We start from the raw sequence: 24,586 nt of genomic DNA on the forward strand, positions 1-24,586 counted from the left end.
TTTGGAAACTGTTTTGGACATAATATTATGTAACTTAAAGAAAAATGACATGTGCTTCAAATTCCTCTTTGGATAATGTTATGTTTTAATTGACCCATTTTACTAATATTTTCAAGTTATTGTAAAGAGGTAGGTATATGTTTTTTTTTTAATTTAAAGGGGACGACAGAGGATGAGATGGCTGGATGGCATCACTGACTCGATGGACGTGAGTCTCAGTGAACTCCGGGAGTTGGTGATGGACAGGGAGGCCTGGCGTGCTGCGATTCATGGGGTCACAAAGAGTCGGACATGACTGAGCGACTGATCTGATCTGATCTTTTATCATATTTTGTAACCTGTTTCCATTTTGTTTATTCTCTTTTTGTTATTTTTAAACCTTTTTTGAACTGTGATTGACAGACAAAAAGCTGTGTATCTGTTAATAAATACAACTTAACTAGTGAAATTTATGTTTCATAGAGATTCTGGGAGTTAAGTGATAGGTCAGGAATCCAATTATAAACTATGCTTTCATTCCAACGATAAATCCAACTTAGTCATGATGTTTCCCTTGAAAGTGAAAGTTGCTCAGTTGTGTCCGATTCTTTGTGACCCCATGGACTATACAGTCCATGGAATTCTCTAGGCCAGAATACTGGAGTGGGTAGCCTTTCCCTTCTCCAGGGGATCATCCCAACCCCAGGATCGAACCCAGGTCTCCCTCATTGCAGGCAGATTACCAGCTGAGCCACAAGGGAAGCCCAAGAACACTGGAGTGGGTAACCTATCCCTTCTCCAGTGGATCTTCCCAACCCAAGAATAGAACCAGGGTCTCCTGCATTGCAAGCAGATTCTTTACCAACTGAGCTTTCAGGGAGCTCCCAAGTTTCCCTTATAGAAGGCTAAATTCTTGTTAACATTTTACTTATAGTTTTTGGATTTAATTTCAGACTTATGACTGGCCTATAATTTCCCATCTCCATATATCCTCATATGATTTGGACTTCAAGTTTGTAGTAACCTCATAAAAGAAGTTAAAAGTTGGGAACGATACTTCTGTTAATATTTTGGTTGCAGTTTGTGTAAGATTCTCATTATTCATTTTTTGAATGTTTGGGAGAAATTTCTGTAAAACTATTTTGTTGTGGTGTGTGTGTGTTTACAGATGTTTACTAACTTCTTTAAATGTTTTATGAAAGAGGACACTAATAGATGGAGAAATATACCATGTTCATGTATTAGAAGAATCAATATAGTGAAAATGAGTATACTAGCCAAAGCAATTTATAGATTCAATGCAATCCCTATCAAGCTACCAACAGTATTCTAGCTCTACCAACAGAGCTAGAACAAATAATTTCACAATTTGTATGGAAATACAAAAGACCTCGAATAGCCAAAGCGATCTTGAGGAAGAAGAATGGAACTGAAGGAATCAACCTACCTGACTTCAGGCTCTACTACAAAGCCACAGTTATCAAGACAGTATGGTACTGGCACAAAGACAGAAATATAGATCAATGGAACAAAATAGAAAGCCCAGAGATAAATCCACGCACATATGGACACCTTATCTTTGACAAAGGAGGCAAGAATATACAATGGATTAAAGACAATCTCTTTAACAAGTGGTGCTGGGAAATCTGGTCAACCACTTGTAAAAGAATGAAACTAGAACCCTTTCTAACACCATACACAAAAATAAACTCAAAATGGATTAAAGATCTCAATGTAAGACCAGAAACTATAAAACTCCTAGAGGAGAACATAGGCAAAACACTCTGACATACATCCCAGCAGGATCCTCTATGACCCACCTCCCAGAATATTGGAAATAAAAGCAAAAATAAACAAATGGGACCTAATTAACCTGAAAAGCTTCTGCACATCAAAGGAAACTATTAGCAAGGTGAAAAGACAGCCTTCAGAATGGGAGAAAATAATAGCAAATGAAGCAACTGACAAACAACTAATCTCAAAACTATACAAGCAACTCCTACAGCTCAATTCCAGAAAAATAAATGACCCAATCAAAAAATGGGCCAAAGAACTAAATAGACATTTCTCCACAGAAGACATACAGATGGCTAACAAACATATGAAAAGATGCTCAACATCACTCATTATCAGAGAAATGCAAGTCAAAACCACTATGAGGTACCATTTCACACCAGTCAGAATGGCTGCAATCCAAAAGTCTACAAATAATAAATGCTGGAGAGGGTGTGGAGAAAAGGGAACCCTCTTACACTGTTGGTGGGAATGCAAACTAGTACAGCCACTATGGAGAACAGTGTGGAGATTCCTTAAAAAACTGGAAATAGAACTGCCCTATGACCCAGCAATCCCACTGCTGGGCATACACACTGAGGAAACCAGAAGGGAAAGAGACACGTGTACCCCAGTGTTCATCGCAGCACTGTTTATAATAGCCAGGACATGGAAGCAACCTAGATGTCCATCAGCAGATGAATGGATAAGAAAGCTATGGTACATATACACAATGGAGTATTACTCAGCCATTAAAAAGAATACATTTGAATCAGTTCTAATGAGGTGGATGAAACTGGAGCCTATTATACAGAGTGAAGTAAGCCAGAAGGAAAAACACCAATACAGTATACTAACGCATATATATGGAATTTAGAAAGATGGTAACAATAACCCTGTGTACGAGACAGCAAAAGAGACACTGATGTATAGAACAGTCTTTTGGACTCTGTGGGAGAGGGAGAGGGTGGGATGATTTAGGAGAATGGCATTGAAACATGTAAAATATCATGTATGAAACGAGATGACAGTCCAGGTTCGATGCACGATACTGGATGCTTGGGGCTAGAGCACTGGGACGACCCAGAGGGATGGTATGGGGAGGGAGGAGGGAGGAGGGTTCAGGATGGGGAACACATGTATACCGGTGGCGTATTCATTTTGATATTTGGCAAAACTAATACAATTATGTAAAGTTTAAAAATAAAATAAAATTAGAAATAAAATACATAAATAAATAAAGGGGAAGACACAAAAAAAATAAATAAAAATAAATGTTTTATGATACTCAGATTTTGAGGGGATTTGCAAACTTTTGTTTTATCCAAGTTTTAATGACATTCTATTTTTAACACTACTATATCTGTTGTGTTCCACTTATTAAGTCCTATGACTTGATTTTTATTCATCATTTATATAGAAAGTCAACTTCTATCTTTTTTACTTCCTTTTTGAGGGGCAGATATACAGCATAATGGTTAAATGAATAGGCCTTGGAATCAGATGGCTTAACCCAGGAGGTGACTAAGAGGATTAAATATGATAAACCATACAGAGTGATTTGGGACCAAAATAAAGCACATGCATGCTAAATTCCTTCAGTCGTGTCCAACTCTTTGTGACCCTCTCGACTGTGGCCAGTCAGGCTGCTCTGTCCATGGGATTCTCCAGGCAAGAACACTGGAGTAGATTGCCATGCCCTCCTCCAGGGGATCTTCCCAAAATAAAGTAGGCTCTCAATAAATTTTAGCTATGACCATAACTAAGTTCCTCATTATTTTCTATCTCTTGACCCTTTTTATCATACTAATCACTTTCTCTGATGGTATATTTTAATCTCCTATATTCATTTATTCCATTTTAAAGTTGATGATAGAGTTTCTCCCCTGATGCTTCTATAAGGAAAAGACCTTTACTTTTTTCTAATAACCATTATTTCCAAAGCCTAGAATCATGGTTAATACATAATAGACACAGAAACGTGAATAAATGAATAAAAATAAATGAAATAAACTCATAAGAAACTGCAGAATCCTCATATCCAAATCTTCAATATGAAGGAAATATGGTATTTTTCAGGGACTTTAAATGGTTATGGCAGTGTCAAAAATAAAGTTCAGTACTGTATATAGTTTTGTCTGTTTCAGGCCTTTTGCCTTCAATATGTGAGATGTTCTTGAAATATTTGTTGACATGACATCTTTGGCAGGGAGCATCATACAGATTTTTAAGTACTATGGGATTTTCAGAGGAAGCTTCAGTTTTCTTAAATTAAAAAACCAAGCTAAATTTTCTGAGTTGACTATCTTATTCAGAAAGCCAGAAAAGCAAATGAATGAGTTTAATGTATACTTTTTTTTTTCTATTTTAGGTAATAAAGAACGTGATAAATCTCAAAGTACGTATCAAAATCTTTCAGTATTTATTCAATTACTTCCTTTCCTTGAAACTAAATTGAGCTCTTAAATGTTGTTTTTATTGACAGGATATCCAAATTGGAACCCATCAGGGACACGTCAGCTGATAGCATGTAATCCATTGTACCTAATTTCTGTTCTTCTGACAATATTTTAATTGTCTTTGATGTACAAGAGAAATTCTCCAACATGACAATAAAGAAATAGATTATGGTTAAATGTAACTCTTATCTGTTTAATTACTAAGGCTTCTAAATGCTTTACCTGTTATCTAAATTTGATGTGTTTTTAATTCAAAAGATGTACTATAATATAGAAGGGTAGCAATAAAAAAAAAGCAAAACTTAAGTGATTTAAAAATTATTTTGAAAAAAAATAAAAAATAAAATAAAAATTATTTTGCATGTATCAAGAGTCTTGTTATCTAATATTCTAGATTGTCATTTTAGTTAGAGTACACTTAAAGAATTAAACATTTCAGATATTAGGTATTTTCCTTAAATGCCAGTAGTTCTCTTTAAGAGTTCCCTCAACATTATTCAGAAACAAAATGCTATTAAGGAAAGTTTCAAATAGCCTGTAATGTTATATTATGATCATAGTCAATAGTTGGGGAAATTGATGAGAACGGTTAAACTTAAAAAGGTAGAGTTAGGAAATTTTAATCTCTTTTAGGAGATTTTATTTTTAAATATACCTTGTATACATAACAGGATGCATGTATACCTTCTAAAGTCCTGTACAAAATTATCTGTAGTGTAATTAACAACATGTCTACAAACCAAAGAACTGGTGCATTCTGGCTTTTTTTTTTTTGGTCTGAAGACAAACAGAAAAAAAGAAGAAGAAAAAGAAACAAACAAAACAAATTATTCAACTAATTCAGTTTTTTAAATCACTTATGTTAAATTGTTGACTTCTATGTACTAAATAAATGATCTAGATCTTTTACTTCCCAACTAAATGATCTAGATCTTTTACTTCTCAACTAAAGCAACCACCAATTTCCCTCAGCTGTAATATTAAAAAACATAATATTTTTATGCTGTAAATGTATTTTTACATGATTGTAAAATGTAAATGTATTTTTAACATGATTGAGAGTTACACTGTATATACTGCCAAATATCTAGGAATTTCCACATAGTGAAGGGATCTTAAAAGAGAAGCCAAGTGATTTTATATTTCAAATCTGCTTGTGTTACTCAAGGTTTTCCAGAGAAACAGAAGCAACAAGTAAGGAAGTAGGGTATGGGTAAAGACAGATAGAGGAGAAATTTAAGGAATTGGCTTACATGATTTTGGTGGTTAGCAAGTCCAAAATCTATAGGGCCTGCTGGCAGGATGGAGGTTCAGGACTTGCTGCTGCCTTCTTAAGTCTGACATTGGGAAATCAGGCAGAATATCTACATTGCAGTCTAACAGCAGAATTCCTTCTTTGGGAAATCTGTCTGCCTTTGACTGGTTGGATGTAGCCCACCCACACTGCAGAGGGTAATCTGCTTTACTTAAAGTCAACTGACTGTAAATGTTAATCACATCTAAAAAACACCTTTGCAACAATATCTAGACTAGTGTTTGACCAAATACCAGCCACCACAGTCTAGCCACACTGAGACATAAAATTAACCATCACAGCGTTGTTCAGCATCAACATGGTATGGATAGTCATTACCATTTTAGTAAAATAAATTATTGCTATTTCCCTAACTATTGCATTTTTAAATTTGAGTTCATAATTAATTACACTTGCAGTTTGAATAGGCTAAATGTAAATTGACATATATACATAGTATACTTTTCTGTTTTATTATTCTGTTTGTAGATTTTTAATTAAACTTTTTTCAATAATTAAAATATCTTTTGATTTTTAATATAATTATTCTATTACTCCTTTAGACTCCTTAATTATCCAGGAACATATAAGTTTCCTTAGGTAGATGAATTGAAATTCTACCGGCCACACTTAAAAATGAATTTTTACAGAATTATACCCTCTGAATTTGAAAAAAAATATTTGTCAGGGAGTATTACTTTAGCACTGCTACAGGAGCTTGTAAGTAATGGCAGTTCTCAGATAATGGGATTTATACATGCAGAGCTTTCCATCTATGCTGAAGCTGTGAGTAAATGTTGGGCAGGTGAAGTGCCTCTGCCTTACCAGTGGGGCTTCCCCTCATTAGCAAGAAGAGAAAATTCTGGACTGAGATATCTTTTCCTTGTGATCATAACCATAGGCTCTTGACAGGATATCTTAAAAGGCCTGGCATCACTTTAATTCTTTTACTCTGAGCAGATGTTGCTCTTAATAGTGACCATAAGTGACCCTCCAATTTTGCAGTTTGGAATTACTAGACAAACAGCTCTGTACTCAGTCTTTTCAAATTACTGAGGGCAGTTAACTCAGGGTTTGAACAGTGCATTATTCTGGGGATCGTTTTGTCCTACTAGGCTATGTTTGAAGTTTCCAGAAGTGATCAGACTCATCAGTCTTAACTGGGCCTATTGTATCCCATTGTTACCCCTTGAAGGATGGTGAAAAGATGGTTTAAACAGTAGTCTCTGTAATTTTTTGATTATGCATCCCTATTATTAAAATAAAATATTGTAGAGTAACTAATATTCCTGGTTCTCCTTGGGACTGAGGGGGGTCCCTAGGACATAGGAAAACACAATAAACCCAGGACATTTCCTTACAAATCAGGAGTTGATGCCCCTAAGCTTGAGCTAAAAGTATGAGTATATCATTTAATTATATGTATCATGTGTGTTTTTACAATAGAGTATTATATGTTTTAATCCAATCCAGTGTTTTAAAATATACAAAAATTGAACCCGAAAAGGATGACATAAAAGTGAATTTTTAAAAACTACTAAAGAGAGGACTTTCCTGGTGGTCCAGTGGTTAAGAACCCACCTTGCAAGGCAGGGCATACGGTTCCATCCCTGGCCAGGGAACTATGACCCCACAGGCTAAGGGGCATGTGGGCCTATGTGCCATAACTACTGAGCCCACGTGCTGCAACTAATGCCAATGCAGTCATATAAATAAATAAAAATAACTGCTAAGGAGATATTTAGGCTAGGAAGATGAGTCCAACAATCAACAGTGTGTGCTTGCCCTTGTATCTTTACAACTGTAACTGATCTGCAATATTTTCTCAGCTATTTTTGCAAGACATATGATTATCTGGTGATGGCTGGCTAGGTTAAAACTAGGTAACAATCTCTAATTAAATTCACCTCAGTTCACATACTGGCATGAAAGAAACAAGTAAATTCCATCACCATCCCTCACAGAGGAACTCCCATTTTCCCCTCAAGAAAGCTCCACACCACTTGACATTGCTGCTGCTGCTGCTAAGTCACTTCATTGCTGCTGCTGCTGCTAAGTCACTTCAGTTGTGTCCAACTCTGTGCGACCCCAGAGACGGCAGCCCACCAGGCTCCCCCATCCCTGGGATTCTCCAGGCAAGAACACTGGAGTGGGTTGCCATTTCCTTCTCCAATGCAGGAAAGTGAAAAGTGAAAGGGAAGTCTCTCAGTCGTGTCCGACTCTTCGCGACCCCATGGACTGCAGCCCATCTGGCTCCTCCATCCATGGGATTTTCTAGGCAAGACCACTTGACATTCCCCCTAGTCAAAAACCAGCAGGAACTCCTCTGGAGTTGCATACAGTGAATTTGCTCCTTGTAGCTAGTGAAACCACACTAGCTATCCTAAGAATAGCTATCACACGACTAGCATAAGAATAATTCTACAAATATGTATTAAGAATGCACACTATGTCTGGTAAAATGCTGTTAAAAATATAATTTAGTCCTTGTCCATATAACAAGTGAAAATGAAAATGAGATATTTTTATTAACAGTATTAATTTAATAATAGTAGTAACTAACGCTAAGTACTGTTTACAATGTACCAAGCACTTAGCGACTCACATGTAATAGTTTATATAATCCTCTCAGTAATTCTGTGAGGTAGATGCTATTAATGTTCATTTCGTGAACTGCTAGTAGATTTAAACATTCTCACAACAATGTTCAGATTGACACATATGTATTTTGAGAGTTATTAAGACCGTCTTGGGGAATGCTGTCCTTCAGTGGAAGGATTCCTAGGAGTTGTTGCACACATGCAACCATGCTAAATAAACATTAAGCTCCAGAATACAGGAGTTAATGTCAGTTTAGAAGTCAAATTTTTATATCAGTATTCCCAAATTTAAACTCAATTTTAAGACTTTGACTTTTAGATAGAGGCAAGTTACACTTCCTGACACCCAAATTCATGCTGGAATCTGGTTGCATACAGATCACCTTATCAAATATGTGACAGGAATAGATGGCAGTGTGAATATTTCTACTACACAGTTTTGGCAATTTTGTGTTTCGGTCTGTTTGGTTTTGGTGGTCAGTTGCCTGTTCATCTCCTTCATTCGTTTTGCTAATGGTGCTGTTCATTTTCTTAGACATTTTAAATGATTCTTCCAAAGTGTTAGTCGCTCAGTCATGCCCAACTCTTTGCGACCCCATGCACTGCAGCCCACCAGGTTCCTCTGTCCATGGGTTTTCCCAGGCAAGAATATTGGAGTGGGTTGCCATTTCCTTCTCCAGGGGATCTTCCTGACCCAGAGATCGAACCTGGGTTCCCTGCACTACAGGCAGATTCTTTACCGACTGAGCTACCAGGGAAGCTCAAATGATAACGTGTCTTAATGGCATATCAGTGCTTTTAATCCCTTGATTTTTATGTAGCAAGTTTCTTTTTCAGTTGTCCTTTATTTACATTTTAATGAAGTCTATCTTTCCACTCTTGAACATTGGATTTTATTTGCAGCATCCTTTTGGTTTTCTCTTGTAATGCTTCTCATGCACCATTAGCATCATTTGAATTTCTGAGTTATAGGAAAGATCAATCAAATGAGGACTGATAGAAAAGTGAAGAAATGTAAGAAAAAGAGTCAAAGGTAAAAACCATATATCTTCCCAATAACATTCATACAGAAAACAAAATCACACTCATTAGTACCTTTAACCTATCTTTAACCAGTCGGAATGGCCATCATTACTAAGTCTATAACTAATAAATGGTGGAGAGGGTGTGGAGAAAATGGAACCCTCTTACACTGTTGTTGGGAATGTGTATTGGTGCAGCTACAATGGGAAACAGTATGTAGATTCCTCAGAAAACTAAAAATTGAGTTGCAGTATGATCAACAATCCCACTCTTGGGCATATATCCAGACAAAACTTTAATTTGCAGACACATGCACCCCTGTGTTCATAGAGGCACTATCTGTAATAGCCAAGACATGGATTCAATCTAACCGTCCATCAACAGATGAATGGATAAGGAAGATGTGGTGTGTGTGTGTGTGTGTGTGTATATATATATATATATATATATATATATGCAATATATGTATGAATGGAATATTACCCAACCATTAAAAGAATGAAATAATGCCATTTACAGCAACATGAATGGACCTAGAGATTACCAAACTATAAGTGAAGTACTTCAGAGAGACAAATGTCAGATGATATCACTTATATGTGGAATCTAAAATACTACAGAAACAAAAATATCTACAAAACAAAACCAAACTCCCTGATACAATAACAAATTTGTGGTTGCCAAGGGTGAGGGAGGTGTACGAGCAAAGGACTGGGAGCCTGGGATTAGCAGAGGCAAACATATACAGGACGGATAAACAAGTTCCTATTGCATAGCACAGGGAACTATAGTCAACATTCTGTGATAAGCCATAATGGAATAGAATATGAAAAAGAATATTTATGACTGAATCACTTTGCTGTATAGCAGAAATTAAACACATTACAAATCACCTATACTTCAATAATGGAGAAGGCAATGGCAACCCACTCCAGTGTTCTTGCCTGGAGAATCCCAGGGACGGGGGAGCCTGGTGGGCTGCACAGGGGTCTATGGGGTCGCACAGAATCGGACACGACTGAAGTTACTTAGCATACTTCAATAAAGTTTTTAAACATAACAATATGTGTTTCTTAAGGTTTTTATGATTTAAATGAGTTGATACTTTCTGAGCATGTAAAATTGCACCTGATAATTCTGTGAACAACACTGTGAACATAAATGCCACGAATTCTACACTAAAAATCGTTAAAATGCTAAATTTTATGTTATGTATTTTTTACCCCAATAGAAAAAAAATGAAATAGTTTCTGAAATAATTTTTTAAATAAATTTTAAAATAGCATTTATTACTCTGTATTACAGTTATTTGATGATTTGTCTGTATCACCTTTAACTAAGTTTGAGCAAACTCCGGGAGACAATGAAGGACAGGGAAGCCTAGTGTGCTGCAGTCCATGGGGTTGCAAAGAGTCAGACACAACTTGACAACTGAACAACAACCTCTAACTAAAAACTTCACGTGGATAGACTACACATCTCATTTGTTGAGAATTTATAGCTCTAACACCTAGCGTAGGTCTGACACATAGACGTCCTAAAGAAATGCTTATTAAATCAATGAGTAAGATGTCCAGCAATGCAATGAGCTACCTAAGAGATAGTGACCTCCCTATCAATGATGTGTCAAAAGTATGTCTAATACATTGGGACTAAAGTCTAAAACTTCTTCCTAATCTAAGACTGCATTATTCTATATATCTTGTGCTTTAATATAGCAATTTTCTTAGTCTAACAACAGTACCAATATAATGAAGGAATTCCATCTTTCAGTACTTGCTGCCTTCACCCCCACAATATGCTCTGGTCATACTAAAACACTTTTAGCCTTTTTGATCTCCTGGGATATTGTATGTTTTTCCCTTTGTTTAGAAAGCACTCTTTATCTTGTGTGCTTCACTTTCTTGATGTCACATTCCCCACACAGGCTTACCTGGTCATCAAAAAGGGGGTTAGATGTCCCACATAATGCCATAGCACTTTGGCTTTGTGTTTATCCCATGGCATAAAAGGCCCCAGTTTGCTAGTTCTCCAGACTGTAAGCTACTTGGAAGCAGGATTTGTGTCTTGTTCGTTGGCCTTTCTCACCCACCTAACACACTACCTGGTAATATATATTTAATAAAAAAAGGCATGAATGAAACCATCTTGTGAGCTCTACTGCTTTCTATTGTGTACACTATTTTTTTTTTTTTTTTTTTGACTGTGTTGGGTCTTGCTTGGACTTTCTCTTGTTGCAGAGCACAGGTTTTAGGTACCTGGTGGCATGTGGGATTTTAGTTCCCTGCCCAGGGATTGAACCTGTGCCCCCTGCATTGGAAGGCGGATTCTTAACCACTGGACCATCAGGAAAGTCCTACAATAGATAATTTTTTCAAGCACATGCATTTTTAGATATTTTTTTGTCAAGCAGTTGCAATGCTTTCTTTGTGGCAAAATTCTGTCCCTATGTTAATGATTTTGAATATCTTCTTAACACTATCCAGGACAATATATGATATGTAAATATGTACCCCAAAACAATTTTTTTTAATGGCTACAACTTACATTCTCCAAAGCAAGTTTTCTTGAAAAAATATATGAAGCTAAAAAAAATTGCTGGGACACTAGCCATTTTTGTCTGAAACAAATGAAAACAACAACAAAAAAAGTGTTACCTACTGTTATCATGGACAATTTATCAGAGATGATATTCATATTTCAGACTGTCTATACATGCTGGCGAAAGAAAAAAATGAAAATATTTTAACTTTATGAGAATTCAATGATCCCTAGTGAACTCCGGGAGTTGGTGATGGACAGGGAAGCCTGGCGTGCTGCCATTCATGGGGTCGCAAAGAGTCAGACACGACTGAGCGACTGAACTGAACTGAATCTAGCTTGCCACTCCTCTCATTTATCCTGCAGTTTCCCACAAAGGATCATTAAAACATTGAGATTGTGAAAATCTCAATGAGGAAGTTGGTCTAGAAGAGGATATTATTTTGTCCACGATGAAAATAAAAGGAGCGTCTTGCACTAAGATCCCAACATAACTAGCAAGAATTTCTTTTTTTCGACTGAATGTTCATCGGAAGAATTCGGAAATTCCTCAGGTTACTTACTCAGCAATTGACATTTACTCTGCAGCCGACTCATTAATAAAGGATGACACATCATCTGCTGTCAAAAACTGACTCTGGATATTTGCCAACGTTACTTTAGTGAAAAACCTGCACTCACTTAACTCAACCGTCTGTTTCGGTTAGTTCTGCAGATGGTTTTCCCTGTTTTGCCTCTTGCTGATACTTTTCCCTCGGCTCCCGGAGAGGCGGGGCCCAGCGCGCCTGCACCGCCCCTCCCCGTTGACTGGTGGGCCGCCGGGGCGAGCGTGCGCGTGCGCACTGGCCTGTCCGCGATAGGTGGACTATGGAGGCACTGCCCTTCTCCGTGGAGTGGTACGCCCGATGGTTTCGTTTGACGCAGACGGGCATTTGGAAGATGTGTCTGTGTGAGTTCTGGCTGCTACTGCTGGGTTCCGGTTTGAAAGCGCACCTTTTGCCTGACGAGGAGGACGTAACGTTTATCAATGAGTACGTGAACCTCCACAATGAGCTCCGGGGCAACGTCTTGCCCCGAGGGGCTAACTTGCGCTTCATGGTGAGGCCCTAAGGCGGTCGCCTAAACCTCCGACAACCCCTGTCAGGACGCGCCCCCTCAGCCGCAGAGTTTGGGCCTCTCCTCTGCTGAAGGTTGTGGGGAACCGCACTTAAGAGTTTGGATTTAAAAATACACGTAAAGTTTACACGTTCAAGAAATGAAAACCACTCTCACTCTAACGCATACTTGTGACCAAAGGTTTGCACAGGGCTGGGACTAGGGTGAGTAGAGCTCCTCGCCTGGGGTGCAAGATTTAAGGGAGCTTTCCATTTGAGAAAATGATAGTTTAATCCAGTATTTTTTTTTTTTAATTTAAAAATCAATGCAAAAGTACTCTTGATGAAAATCGTATCGATTTAAACAAAGCCAGGATTTTTAAGCTTGAACTGGGGAGAGGCACGTGTGCCACGCTCAGGATAGTGCAAGGGAGAGGACAGATTCGGTTTTTACTTAAAATTTTGAAGTTTTATTATGGATGTTTTCACACTAATTTTGCCTTTTTGAAATATTTTTTATCATGGCTATTGAGTTTTTTGGTATCCAGCCTAAATTTTGCTCTCCGGAGGGTGTTTCATTCACTTCTTCCTAGACCAGACCTGATTTTACATTCTTACGTTCTTGCTTCTCTGTTGCACTTTCCCCCTATTTCTTTATAATATCTCATTAGCTTTTCCTTTGGTACTGTGGCATCTTCATGGTTGTCATTAAAAAGGAATGCACAATTAATTGAGTAACTATAGGGCAATTGGGAGCTTCCAATTTACATTGTAAATATTGCAAAGACTGTCTTCCTAAATGTAAGTCTTTTCTTCCTTCTGGATTAGTCTTTTAGGAAAAATTCCAGGCTTGTGAAAAGAATGATTTTTTTTCTATGTGTACGATACATAGCAAGTACTCTATTGAAGGACAGTGCCAAAGTAAGCAAAGATTAGAATTATTCTGTTTTCACCACATCTGACTGACTGGGCAGTTTAGGGAACTTTCCTTTTATGTTAATTTTAAAGCCTTATTTTGATTGGACATATTTTTTTCTTTCTTGTTCATTTTCTTTACCTTTTGCATTAAGTTTCTTCTTCTCTTTATTTATTTTCTTGTAGAAATACACTAGCATTGTATTTGCTGAAGGTAAAGTTTTTATCTTGTGAATTTAGTTAGAATTTGAGAATATTGGAGAGTGATATATATGTATTTTTCACCCTTCACACTTTGTGATCAATTTTATTTCTTTCAAGTTTGAAGATTGGCCTTCCTCCTGATAATGAGTAATCACAAAATGTTTTAATACAATGTTTAATAGGTTTTGTATTCTTAATCTCTAAAAATTGGATTTCAAACATAAAGCATAGAGAATAATTTGTGTCCCTACAGTATATATCTTCATATGTGAACATTTTTGAAGGAATAGTGTTTGGGGTACAGTTTAAAGCCCCAGTCTAAATTTTATCCTTCTGTTCTTTCTAAAAGTTGATGTCTATTTTTGCCATGGATTTTACTAGGATATAAATAATAACCAGTCAATAATATAGTCTATCATAATAGTATGTTCTACTTAGACTTTGCCTTGACACGTTTGGAAATCATACATTTTATTTTCATTGGTTATGCTCAACATTTTAGTGTATATAATTTATAAAGTCCAAAGTTAAGCAACATCTATAACCTCCTCCCGAATATTAAAAAGATTCTACAACACACAAATTCTGACTGTCTCCTGCCCATGTCCGTACTGTTGTTGTAACCTAGTAGTTTTGCTCTAGATTGTTTTTAAACTCAAAAATTTTATTGGTTTCTTTAATTATAAAATATACATAATACAAAATTTATGGTTTTAACCATTTTTTAATGTACATTTCTATATGCATTTACAGTGTTGTGCAATCACTACCACTATTCATCTCCAGAACATTTTCATCCTCCCCAACTGAAACTGCACCAATTAAACACTAACTCCCCATTCCCTTCTTGCTGCTGGCAACTTCCATTTTGCTTTTCTGTCTGGAAACCTTGACTACTCCAGGTATGTCATATAAGAATCTGAAGTGTTTCTCTTTGAGATTGTCTTATTTCACTTAGCATGTCTTCAGGGTTCATGCTGTAGCATGTGTCAGAATTTCCATCCTTTTAAAGGCTGAATAATATTTCACTTTATGGATATGTAATATTTCGTTTACCCATTCATGTGTCGATGGACACTTGAATTTCTTCCACCTTTTGGCTATTGTGGATAATGCTACTGTGGACATAGGTATGTGAATAAATATCTCTTCAATACCCTGCTTTCACTTCTATTGATTATATACCTATAAATGGAATTGCCAAAACAGGTAGAAATTCTGTTTAATTTTGAAGAACTGATATTCTCTTTCTCATAGTGGCTACACATTTCCCATTCCTACTAGCAATACACAGGGTTTCAGTTTCTCCAAATTTTTGCCAACCCTTGTTTTCTGGGGTTTTTTTAGTTCATAAGGGGTGTGAAGTTCTGTCATTATGGTTTGATTTGCATTTCCCTAATAATGTTAGTTTGAACATCTTTATTGTTTACATAGGTAGAATTCTTTATATATTATAAACATATATATCAGTTCAGTTCAGTTGAGTTCAGTCACTCAGTCATGTCTGACTCTTTGCGTCCACATGAATTGCAGCATGCCAGGCCTCCCTGTCCATCACCAACTCCCGGAGTTCACTCAAATTCATGCCCAGTGAGTCGGTGATGCCACCCAGCCATCTCATCCTCTCTCGTCCCCTTCTCCTCCTGCCCCCAATCCCTCCCAGCATCAGAGTCTTTTCCAATGAGTCAAGTCTTCACATGAGGTGGCCAAAATACTGGAGTTTCAGCTTTAGCATCATTCCTTCCAAAGAACATCCAGGACTGATCTCCTTCAGAATGGACTGGTTGGATCTCCTTGCAGTCCATGGGACTCTCAAGAGTCTTCTCCAACACCACAATTCAAAAGCATCAATTCTTTGGCACTCAGCTTTCTTCACAGTCCGGCTCTCACATCCATACATGACTACTGGAAAAACCATACCCTTGACTAGATACACCTTTGTTGGCAAAGTAATATCTCTGCTTTTGAATATGCTGTCTAGGTTGGTCATAACTTTCCTTCCAAGGAGTAAGCATCTTTTAATTTCATGGCTGCAGTCACCATCTGTAGTGATTTTGGAGCCCCAAATAATAAAGTCTGACACTGTTCCCACTGTTTCCCCATCTATTTCCCATGAAGTGATGGGACCAGATGCCATGATCTTCGTTTTCTGAATGTTGAGCTTTAAGCCAACTTTTTCACTCTCCTCTTTCACTTTCATCAAGAGGCTCTTCAGTTCCTCTTCACTTTCTGCCATAAGGGTGGTGTTATCTGCATATCTGAGGTTATTGATATTTCTCCCGGAAATCTTGATTCCAGCTAATGCTTCCTCCAGCCCAGTGTTTCTCATGATGTACTCTGCATATATGTTAAATAAACAGGGTGACAATATACATCCTTGACGAACTCCTTTTCCTATTTGGAACCAGTCTGTTGTTCCATGTCCAATTCGAATTGTTGCTTCCTGACCTGCATACAGGTTTCTCAAAAGGCAGATCAGGTGGTCTGGTATTCCCATCTCTTTCAGAATTTTCCACAGTTTATTGTGATCCACACAGTCAAAGGCTTTGGCATAGTCCATAAAGCAGAAATAAATGTTTTTCTGGAACTCTCTTTCTTTTTCGATGATCGATCAGATGTTGGCAATTTGATCTCTGGTTCCTCTGCCTTTTCTAAAACCAGCTTGAATATCTGGAAGTTCATGGTTCACGTATTGCTGAAGCCTGGCTTGGAGAATTTTGAGCATGACTTTACTAGTGTGTGGGATGAGTGCAATTGTGCAGTAGTTTGAGCATTCTTTGGCATTGCCTTTCTTTGGGATTGGAATGAAAACTGACCCTTTCCAGTCCTGTGGCCACTGCTGAGTTTTCCAAATTTGCTGGCATATTGAGTGCAGCACTTTCACAGCATCATCTTTCAGGATTTGAAGTAGCTCCACTGGAATTCCATCACCTCCACTAGCTTTGTTCGTAGTGATGCTTTCTAAGGCCCACTTGACTTCACATTCCAGGATGTCTGGCTCTAGGTGAGTGATCACACCATCATGATTATCTGGGTCATGAAGATCTTTTTTGTACAGTTCTGTGTATTCTTGCCACCTCTTCTTAATATCTTCTGCTTCTGTTAGGTCCATATCATTTTTGTCCTTTATCGAGTCCATCTTTGCATGAAGTGTTCCCTTGGTATATATACATAAATATATCTTTATATATATAAAGTAATGCCCAAAATTATCCAAGCCAGGCTTCAGCAATATGTGAACCATGAACTTCCTGATGTTCAAGCTGGTTTTAGAAAGGGCAGAGGAACCAGAGATCAAATTGCGAACATCTGCTGGATCATGGAAAAAGCAAGAGAGTTCCAGAAAAACATCTATTTCTGCTTTATGGACTATGCCAAAGCCTTTAACTGAGTGGATCACAATAAACTGAGGGAAATTCTGAAAGAGATGGAAATACCAGACCACCTGATCTGCCTCTTGAGAAATTTGTATGCAGGTCAGGAAGCAACAGTTCGAACTGGACATGGAACAACAGACTGGTTCCAAATAGGAAAAGGAGTACATCAAGGCTGTATATTGTCACCCTGTTTATTTAACTTATATGCAGAGTACATCATGAGAAACGCTGGACTGGAAGAAACACAAGCTGGAATCAAGATTTCCGGGAGAAATATCAATAACCTCAGATATGCAGATGACATCACCCTTATGGCAGAAAGTGAAGAGGAACTCAGAAGCCTCTTGATGAAAGTGAAAGAGGAGAGTGAAAAAGTTGGCTTAAAGCTCAACATTCAGAAAACAAAGATCATGTCATGTGGTCCCACCACTTCATGGGAAATAGATGGGGAAACAGTGGAAACTCTGTCAGACTTTATTTTTCTGGGCTCCAAAATCACTGCACATGGTGACTGCAGCCATGAAATTAAAAGATGCTTACTCCTTGGAAGGAAAGTTATGACCAACCTAGATAGCATATTCAAAAGCAGAGACATTACTTTACCAACAAAGGTCTGTCTAGTCAAGGCTATGGTTTTTCCAGTGATCATATATGGATGTGAGAGTTGGACTGTGAAGAAAGCTGAGCACTGAAGAATTGATGCTTTTGAACTGTGGTGTTGGAGAAGACTCTGGAGAGTCCCTTGGACTGTAAGGAGATCTAACCAGTCCATTCTGAAGGAGATCAGCCCTGGGTGTTCTTTGGAAGGAATGATGCTAAAGCTGAAACTCCAGTACTTTGGCCACCTCATGTGAAGACTTGACTCATTGGAAAAGACTCTAATGCTCGGAGGGATTGGGGGCAGGAGGAGAAGGGGACGAGAAGATGAGATGGCTGGATGGCATCACTGACTTGATGGACATGAGTTTCAGTGAACTCCAGGAGTTGGTTTTGGACAGGGAGGCCTGGCATGCTGCAATTCATGGGGTCGCAAAGAGTCAGACATGACTGAGCGACTGATCTGATCTGATCTGATAGAGAGAGGATTTTTTATATATTCTAGATAAAATATATTTAAAAATACATGAATTTCAACTGTTTTCTCCCTTTCCGTAGATTGTCTTTTCATTCTATTAATAGTATCTTTGATACACAAAAGTTTTTAATTGTAATGAAGACTAATTCATCTATTTTTTATCGTGTTACCTATACTTTTGGTGACATATCTAAGAAATCATTGCCAAATCCAATGTCATGAAACTTCCCCCTTTGTTTCTTCTAAGAATTTTATAGCTTTAGCCAACAGGTACATAAAAAGGTCCTCAACATGACTAATCATCCAGGAAATGCAAATTAAAACTACAATAAATTATCACATTGTATCTGTTAGAATGTCATCAATAAAGACAGGAGATAGACAAACAACACAATTACCACAATTAAAAATACTCTAGAAGGAATCAACAGCAGAATATCTGAAGCAGAAGAATGGATCAAATAAAGTAAAAAAAAAGAAAAGAACGTAGGATAGTCTCAGAGACCTCTGGGACAACATCAAAGTCACCAGCATTCGAATTATAGGGGTCCCAGGAGCAGAAGAGAAAAAGAAAGGGTACGGGAAATTTTTCAGCTCTAATCTTTTCAAAAATTTTCTCAAAAATAAAAAAAGAAAGGGTATGAGAAAATTTTTGAAGAGAGAAGAGTAGAAAATTTTCCTACCATGGAAAAGGAAATACTCCATCAAGTCCAAGAGGCACTAAGAGTCCCATACAAGATAAAACCAAGGAGAAGCATGCCAAGACACATACTAATCAAACTAACAAAGACTAAACAGAAAGAAAGAATAGTAAAAGCAGCAAGGGAGAAGCAACAAGTAACATACAAGGGAAACCCCATATGCTTAACAGTTGATCTTTCAGCAGAAACTCTGCGGGCCAGAAGGGAATGTCAGGATATATTTAAAGTGCTGAAAGGGAAAAATCTACAACCAAGATTACTGTACCCAGCAAGGATCTCATTCAAAATTAATGGAGAAAGCAAAAGCTTTTCAGACAAGCAAAAGTTAAGAGAATTCAGTACCACCAAACCAGCTTTACAACAAATGTTAAAGGGACTTATATAGTCAAGAAATACAAGAGAAGAAAAAAGATCTACAAAATCAACCCCAAACAATTAAGAAAATGGCAATAGGAACATATATATCAATGATTACTTTAAATGTAAACAGATTAATGCTCCAAGCAAAAGACACAGACTGGCTGAATGGATACAAAAACAAGACCTGTACATATGCTGTCTACAAGAAACCCACCTCAGACCTCAAGACACATATAGACTGAAAGGGAGAGGATGGAAAAATATATTCCATGCAAATGGGAAGCAAAAGAAAGCTGTAGTAGCAATCCTCATATCAGACAAAATAGTCCTTAAAATAAAGAAGTTTACAAGAAATAAGGAAGGACACTACATAATGATCAAGGGATCAATCCAAGAGGAAGAATAAATTGTAAATACCTAGGCACCCAACATAGGAGTACCTCAATATGTAAGACAAACACTAACAGACATAAAAGGAGAAATTGATAACACAATAATAGTAGGAGACTTTAACATCCCACTCACACCAGTGGACAGATCATCAAAACAGAAAATTAAAAGGGAAACACAAGTCTTAAATGATACATTAAATGAGATGGATCTCATTGATATCTTCAGGACATTCCATCCAAATGCAGAAGAATACACCTTCTTCTCAAGTGCACATGGAACAGTCTCCAGGGTAGACAACATCGTGGGTCACAAATCAAACCTCAGTAAATTTAAGAAAATTGTAATCGTATCAGGCATCTTCTCTGACCACAATGCTATGAGACTAGATATCAATTACAAGAAAAAACCATAAGAAACAGAAACACGTAGAGACTAAACACCACATTTCTAAATAACCCACAGGTTACTGAAGAAATCAAAAGGGAAATCAAAAAATTTCTAGAAACAAATGACAATGAAAACATAATAACTAAAAACCTATGGGATGCAGCAAAAGCAGGGAAGTTTATAGCAATACAATGCTACCTCAAGAAACAAGAAAAACATTGAATAGACAACCTAACTTTACACCTAAAACAACTGGAAAAAGAAGAACAAAAAAAAATTAGTAGAAGGAAACATACAAAGTCTGAGCAGAAATAAATGAAAAAGAAATGAAAGAAATAATAGTAAAGATTAATAAAACTAAAAGCAGGTTCTTTGAGAAGATATACAAAATTAACAAGCCTTTAGCCAGATGCATCAAGAAAAGAGAGAAGAATCAAATCAACAAAATTAGAAATGAAAAAGGAGAGGTTACAACAGACAATGCAGAAATACAAAGGATTATAAGAGAGTATTATCAACAACTATATGGCAATAAAATGGATAACCTGGAAGAAATGCACAGATTCTTAGAAAAGTTCAATCTTCCAAGACTGAACCAGGAAGAAATAGATTCTGGATAATTACAGGAACTGAATTACAGGAACTGAAATAGAAGCTGTGATTTAAAAAAATCTCCCAAAAAAACAAAAGTCCAGGACAAGATGCCTTCATAGGAGACTTCTAACAAACATTTAGAGAAGAGCTAATGCCAGCCTAAAACTCTTTCAAAAAATTGCGGAGGAAGGAACCCTTCCAAACTCATTCTACGAGGCCACCATCACCCTGATACCAAAATCAGACAAAGACAACACAAAAAAGGAAAACTACAAGCCAATATCACTGATGAATATAGATGCAAAAATCCTCAACAAAATTTTAGCAAACAGAATTCAGCAATGCATCAAAAAGCTCATACACCGTCATCAAGTTGGGTTTATTCCAGGAATGCAGGTATTCTTCAATATACGCAAATCAATCAATGTGATACACCATATTAACAAATTGAAAGATAAAAACCATATGATCATCTCAATAGATGCCAAAAAAAGCCTTTGGCAAAATTCAGCACCCATTTGTGTTTAAAACTCTTCAAAAACCGACCATAGAAGGAACCTATCTCAAGAAGTAAATGGCATATATGATCAGGCTACAGGAAACATTATTCTCAATGGTGAAAAACTGAAAGCATTCCCCCTAAGATCAGGAACAAGACAAGGGTGCCCACTTTCATCACTGTTATTCAACATAGTTGTGGAAGTCCTAGCTACATCAATCAGAGAAGAAAAAGAAAAGGAATCCAGATCAGAAAAGAAGTAAAACTGTCACTGTTTGCAGAAGACATGATACTGTACATATAAAACCCAAAAGATAGTATCAGAAAATTACTAGAGCTAATGAGTGAATTTAGCAAAGTTGCAGGATACAAAATCAATACACAGAAATCACTTGCATTTCTATATACTAACAATGAAAAATCAGAAAGAAATTAAGGAATCAATCCCATTTACCATTACAACAAAAAGAATTAAATATCTAGGAATAAAGTTAGGTAAGGAGATAAAAGAACTGTACACAGAAAATTACAAGACACTAATGAAAGAAAGCAAAGATGACATAAGCAGAGGGGGAGATATTCCATGTTCCTGGGTAGGAAGAATCAATATTGTGAAAATGACTATACTACTAAATGCAACCTACAGATTCAATGTGATCCCTATTAAATTATCAGTGGCATTTTTCACAGAACTAGAACAAAAAAAATTCACAGTTCATATGGAAACAGAAAAGCCCCCAAATAGCCAAAGCAGTCTTGTGAAAGAAGAATGGAACTGGAGGAATCAATCTTCCTGACTTCAGATTATACTACAAAGCTACAGTCATCAAGACAGTATGGTACTGGCACAAAAACAGAAATATAGACCAATGGAACAAGACAGAAAGCCCAGAAATAAACCCTTTCACTTATGGGTACCTTATTTTTGACAAAGGAAGCAAGAACATACAATGGAGCAAAGACAGCCTCTTCAATAAATGATGCTGGGAAAACTGGTCAGCTACATGTAAAAGAATGAAATTAGAACACTTCCTAACACCATATACAAAGATAACCTCAAAATGGATGAAAGGTATAAATGTAAGACCAGAAACTATTAAACTCTTAGAGGAAAACATAGGCAGAACACTCGATGACATAAATCAAAGCAAGTTCCTCTATGACCCACCTCCTAGAGTAACGGAAATAAAAACAAAAGTAAACAAGTGGGACCTGACTAAACTTAAAAGCTTTTGCACAGCAAAGAAAACTATAAGCAAGGTGAAAAGACAGCCCTCAGAATGGGAGAAAATAATAGCAAATGAAACAACTGACAAAGGATTAATTTCCAAAATATACCAGCAGCCTCATACAACTCAATGCCAGAAAAACAACCCAATCAAAAGTGGGAAAAAGACCTAAACAGACATTTCTCCAAAGAAGATAAACAGATGGCTAACAAACACATGAAAAGATGTTCAGTGTCGCTCATTATTAGAGAACGGCAAATCAAAACTACAATGAGATCACCTCACATCTGTCAGAACAGCCATCATCAAAAAGTCTACAATCAATCAATTCTGGACAGGGTGTGGAGAAAAGGGAACTCTCTTGTGCTGTTGGTGGGAAAGTAAATTGATACAGCCACTATGGAAGATGTTATGGAGATTCCTTAAAAAACTAGGAATAAAACCACCATATGACCCAGCAATCCCACTTGTAGGCATATACCCTGAGGAAACCAAAGTTGAAAAAAACACAAGTATCCCATTGTTCACTGTAGCACTATTTACAATAGCTAGAACATGGAAGCAACCTAGATATCCATCGACAGATGAATGGATAAAGAAGTTGTGGTACATATACACAATGTAATATTACTCAGCCATAAAAAGGAACACATTTGAGTCAGTTCCAATGAGGTGGATGAATCTAGAACCTATTATACAGAGTGAAGTGAGTCAGAAAGAGAAAGATAAATATCATATTCTAACACATATATATGGAATCTAGAAAAATAGTCCTGAAGAATTTATTTACAGGAAAACAATGGAGAAGCAGACATAGAGAATAAACTTATGGACATGTAGAGAGGGGAGGAGAGGGTGAGATGTATGGAAAGACTAACATGGAAACTTACATTACCATATGTAAAATAGATAGCCAATGGGAATTTGCTGTATGGCTAAGGAAACTCAAACAGAGGCTCTGTATCAACCTAGAAGGGTGGAATGGAGAGGGACAAGGGAGGGAGGTACAAAAGGGAGGGGATATATGTATACCTATGGCTGATTCATGTTCATGTTTGACAGAAAACAACAAAATTTGGTAAAGCAATATCTTTAAATAAAATAAAAGGACAGGAGAAAACAAATGTTTGTGAGAATGTGGAGAAAAGGGAACCTTTGTGCATTGTTAGTAGAAATGTATATTCATGCAACAATTTTGGAAAACAGTATGAAATTTCTTCAAAAAAAAGTGTTTTAAAGTTCTGTGTGATCCAGCAATACCACACTTAGGTAGCTGCATCCAAAGGAAATGACAACAGAATATCACAGAGATGTATGCACTCTTATGTTCATTGCAGCATTATTCACAATAGGGAATATATGGAAACAACCTACGCGTCCATCAATGAGTGAATGAACAAAGAAGTAGTAGTATGTATACATACAATGGAAATCTCATGGTTCAGCCATCAGAAAGAAGGAAATCCTGCCATTTACAGTAACTTGGAGGGAACTTGAAGGCATTGTCCTAAGTGAAATATGCCAGATAAAGACACATATTACATTTTGTTGATGTTTAGTTGAACCGTGAACTTCCAGATGTTCGAGCTGGATTTAGAAAAGGCAGAGGAACCAAAGATCAAATTACCAACATCTGCTGGATCATCGAAAAAGCAAGAGTTCCATAAAAACATCTATTTCTGATTTAATGACTATGCCACAGCCTTTGACTACATGGATCACGATAATCTGTAGAAAATTCTGAAAGAGATAGGAATACCAGACCACCTGACCTGCCTCTTGAGAAATCTGTATGCAGGTCAGGAAGCAACAGTTAGAACTGGACATGGAACAACAGATGGGTTCCAAATAGGAAAAGGAGTATGTCAAGGCTGTAAATTGTCACCCTGCTTATTTAACTTAGATGCAGAATACATCATGAGAAACGCTGGGCTGGAAGAAGCACAAGCTGGAATCAAGATTGCCCGGAGAAATATCAATAACCTCAGATATGCAGATTACACCACCTTTATGGAAGAAAGTGAAGAAGAAATAAAGAGCCTCTTGATGAAAATGAAAGAGACTGAAAATGTTGGCTTAAAGCTCAACA

At 37.1% G+C, this 24,586-nt stretch overlaps 2 protein-coding genes across 14 annotated transcripts in view; both read left to right on the plus strand.

Annotated features, from left to right (window-relative positions):
- GLIPR1L1 (GLIPR1 like 1) overlaps positions 1-4,577 on the plus strand; it is a 51,511-nt gene extending 46,934 nt beyond the window's left edge. For 3 of the 4 annotated variants that reach the window (XM_086398717.1, XM_086398719.1, XM_086398722.1), the window contains 2 exons: positions 4,124-4,150; positions 4,238-4,577. In XM_086398717.1, the coding sequence (XP_086254843.1) occupies positions 4,124-4,150; positions 4,238-4,326 (116 nt within the window). In that variant the 3' untranslated portion in view covers positions 4,327-4,577. Of the gene's footprint in view, positions 1-4,123; positions 4,151-4,237 lie in introns of those variants that run through there. The other variant, XM_086398721.1, reaches the window with a different exon arrangement.
- A 7,737-nt stretch (positions 4,578-12,314) lies between these two features.
- Positions 12,315-24,586, plus strand: part of GLIPR1L2 (GLIPR1 like 2) — a 47,174-nt gene continuing 34,902 nt past the window's right edge. For 3 of the 10 annotated variants that reach the window (XM_086398724.1, XM_086398725.1, XM_086398733.1), the window contains exon 1: positions 12,315-12,767. In XM_086398724.1, coding sequence (XP_086254850.1) covers positions 12,537-12,767 — 231 coding nt within the window. In that variant the 5' untranslated portion in view covers positions 12,315-12,536. Of the gene's footprint in view, positions 12,768-14,635; positions 14,785-24,586 lie in introns of all 10 variants that reach the window. The other 7 variants (XM_086398729.1, XM_086398728.1, XM_086398726.1 and 4 more) reach the window with 7 other exon arrangements.

This window comes from Bos grunniens, chromosome 5, assembly GCF_055505025.1.
Source record: "Bos grunniens cultivar Pamir isolate PY7600 chromosome 5, Bosgru_T2T1.0, whole genome shotgun sequence".
Classification (NCBI taxonomy): domain Eukaryota; kingdom Metazoa; phylum Chordata; class Mammalia; order Artiodactyla; family Bovidae; genus Bos; species Bos grunniens.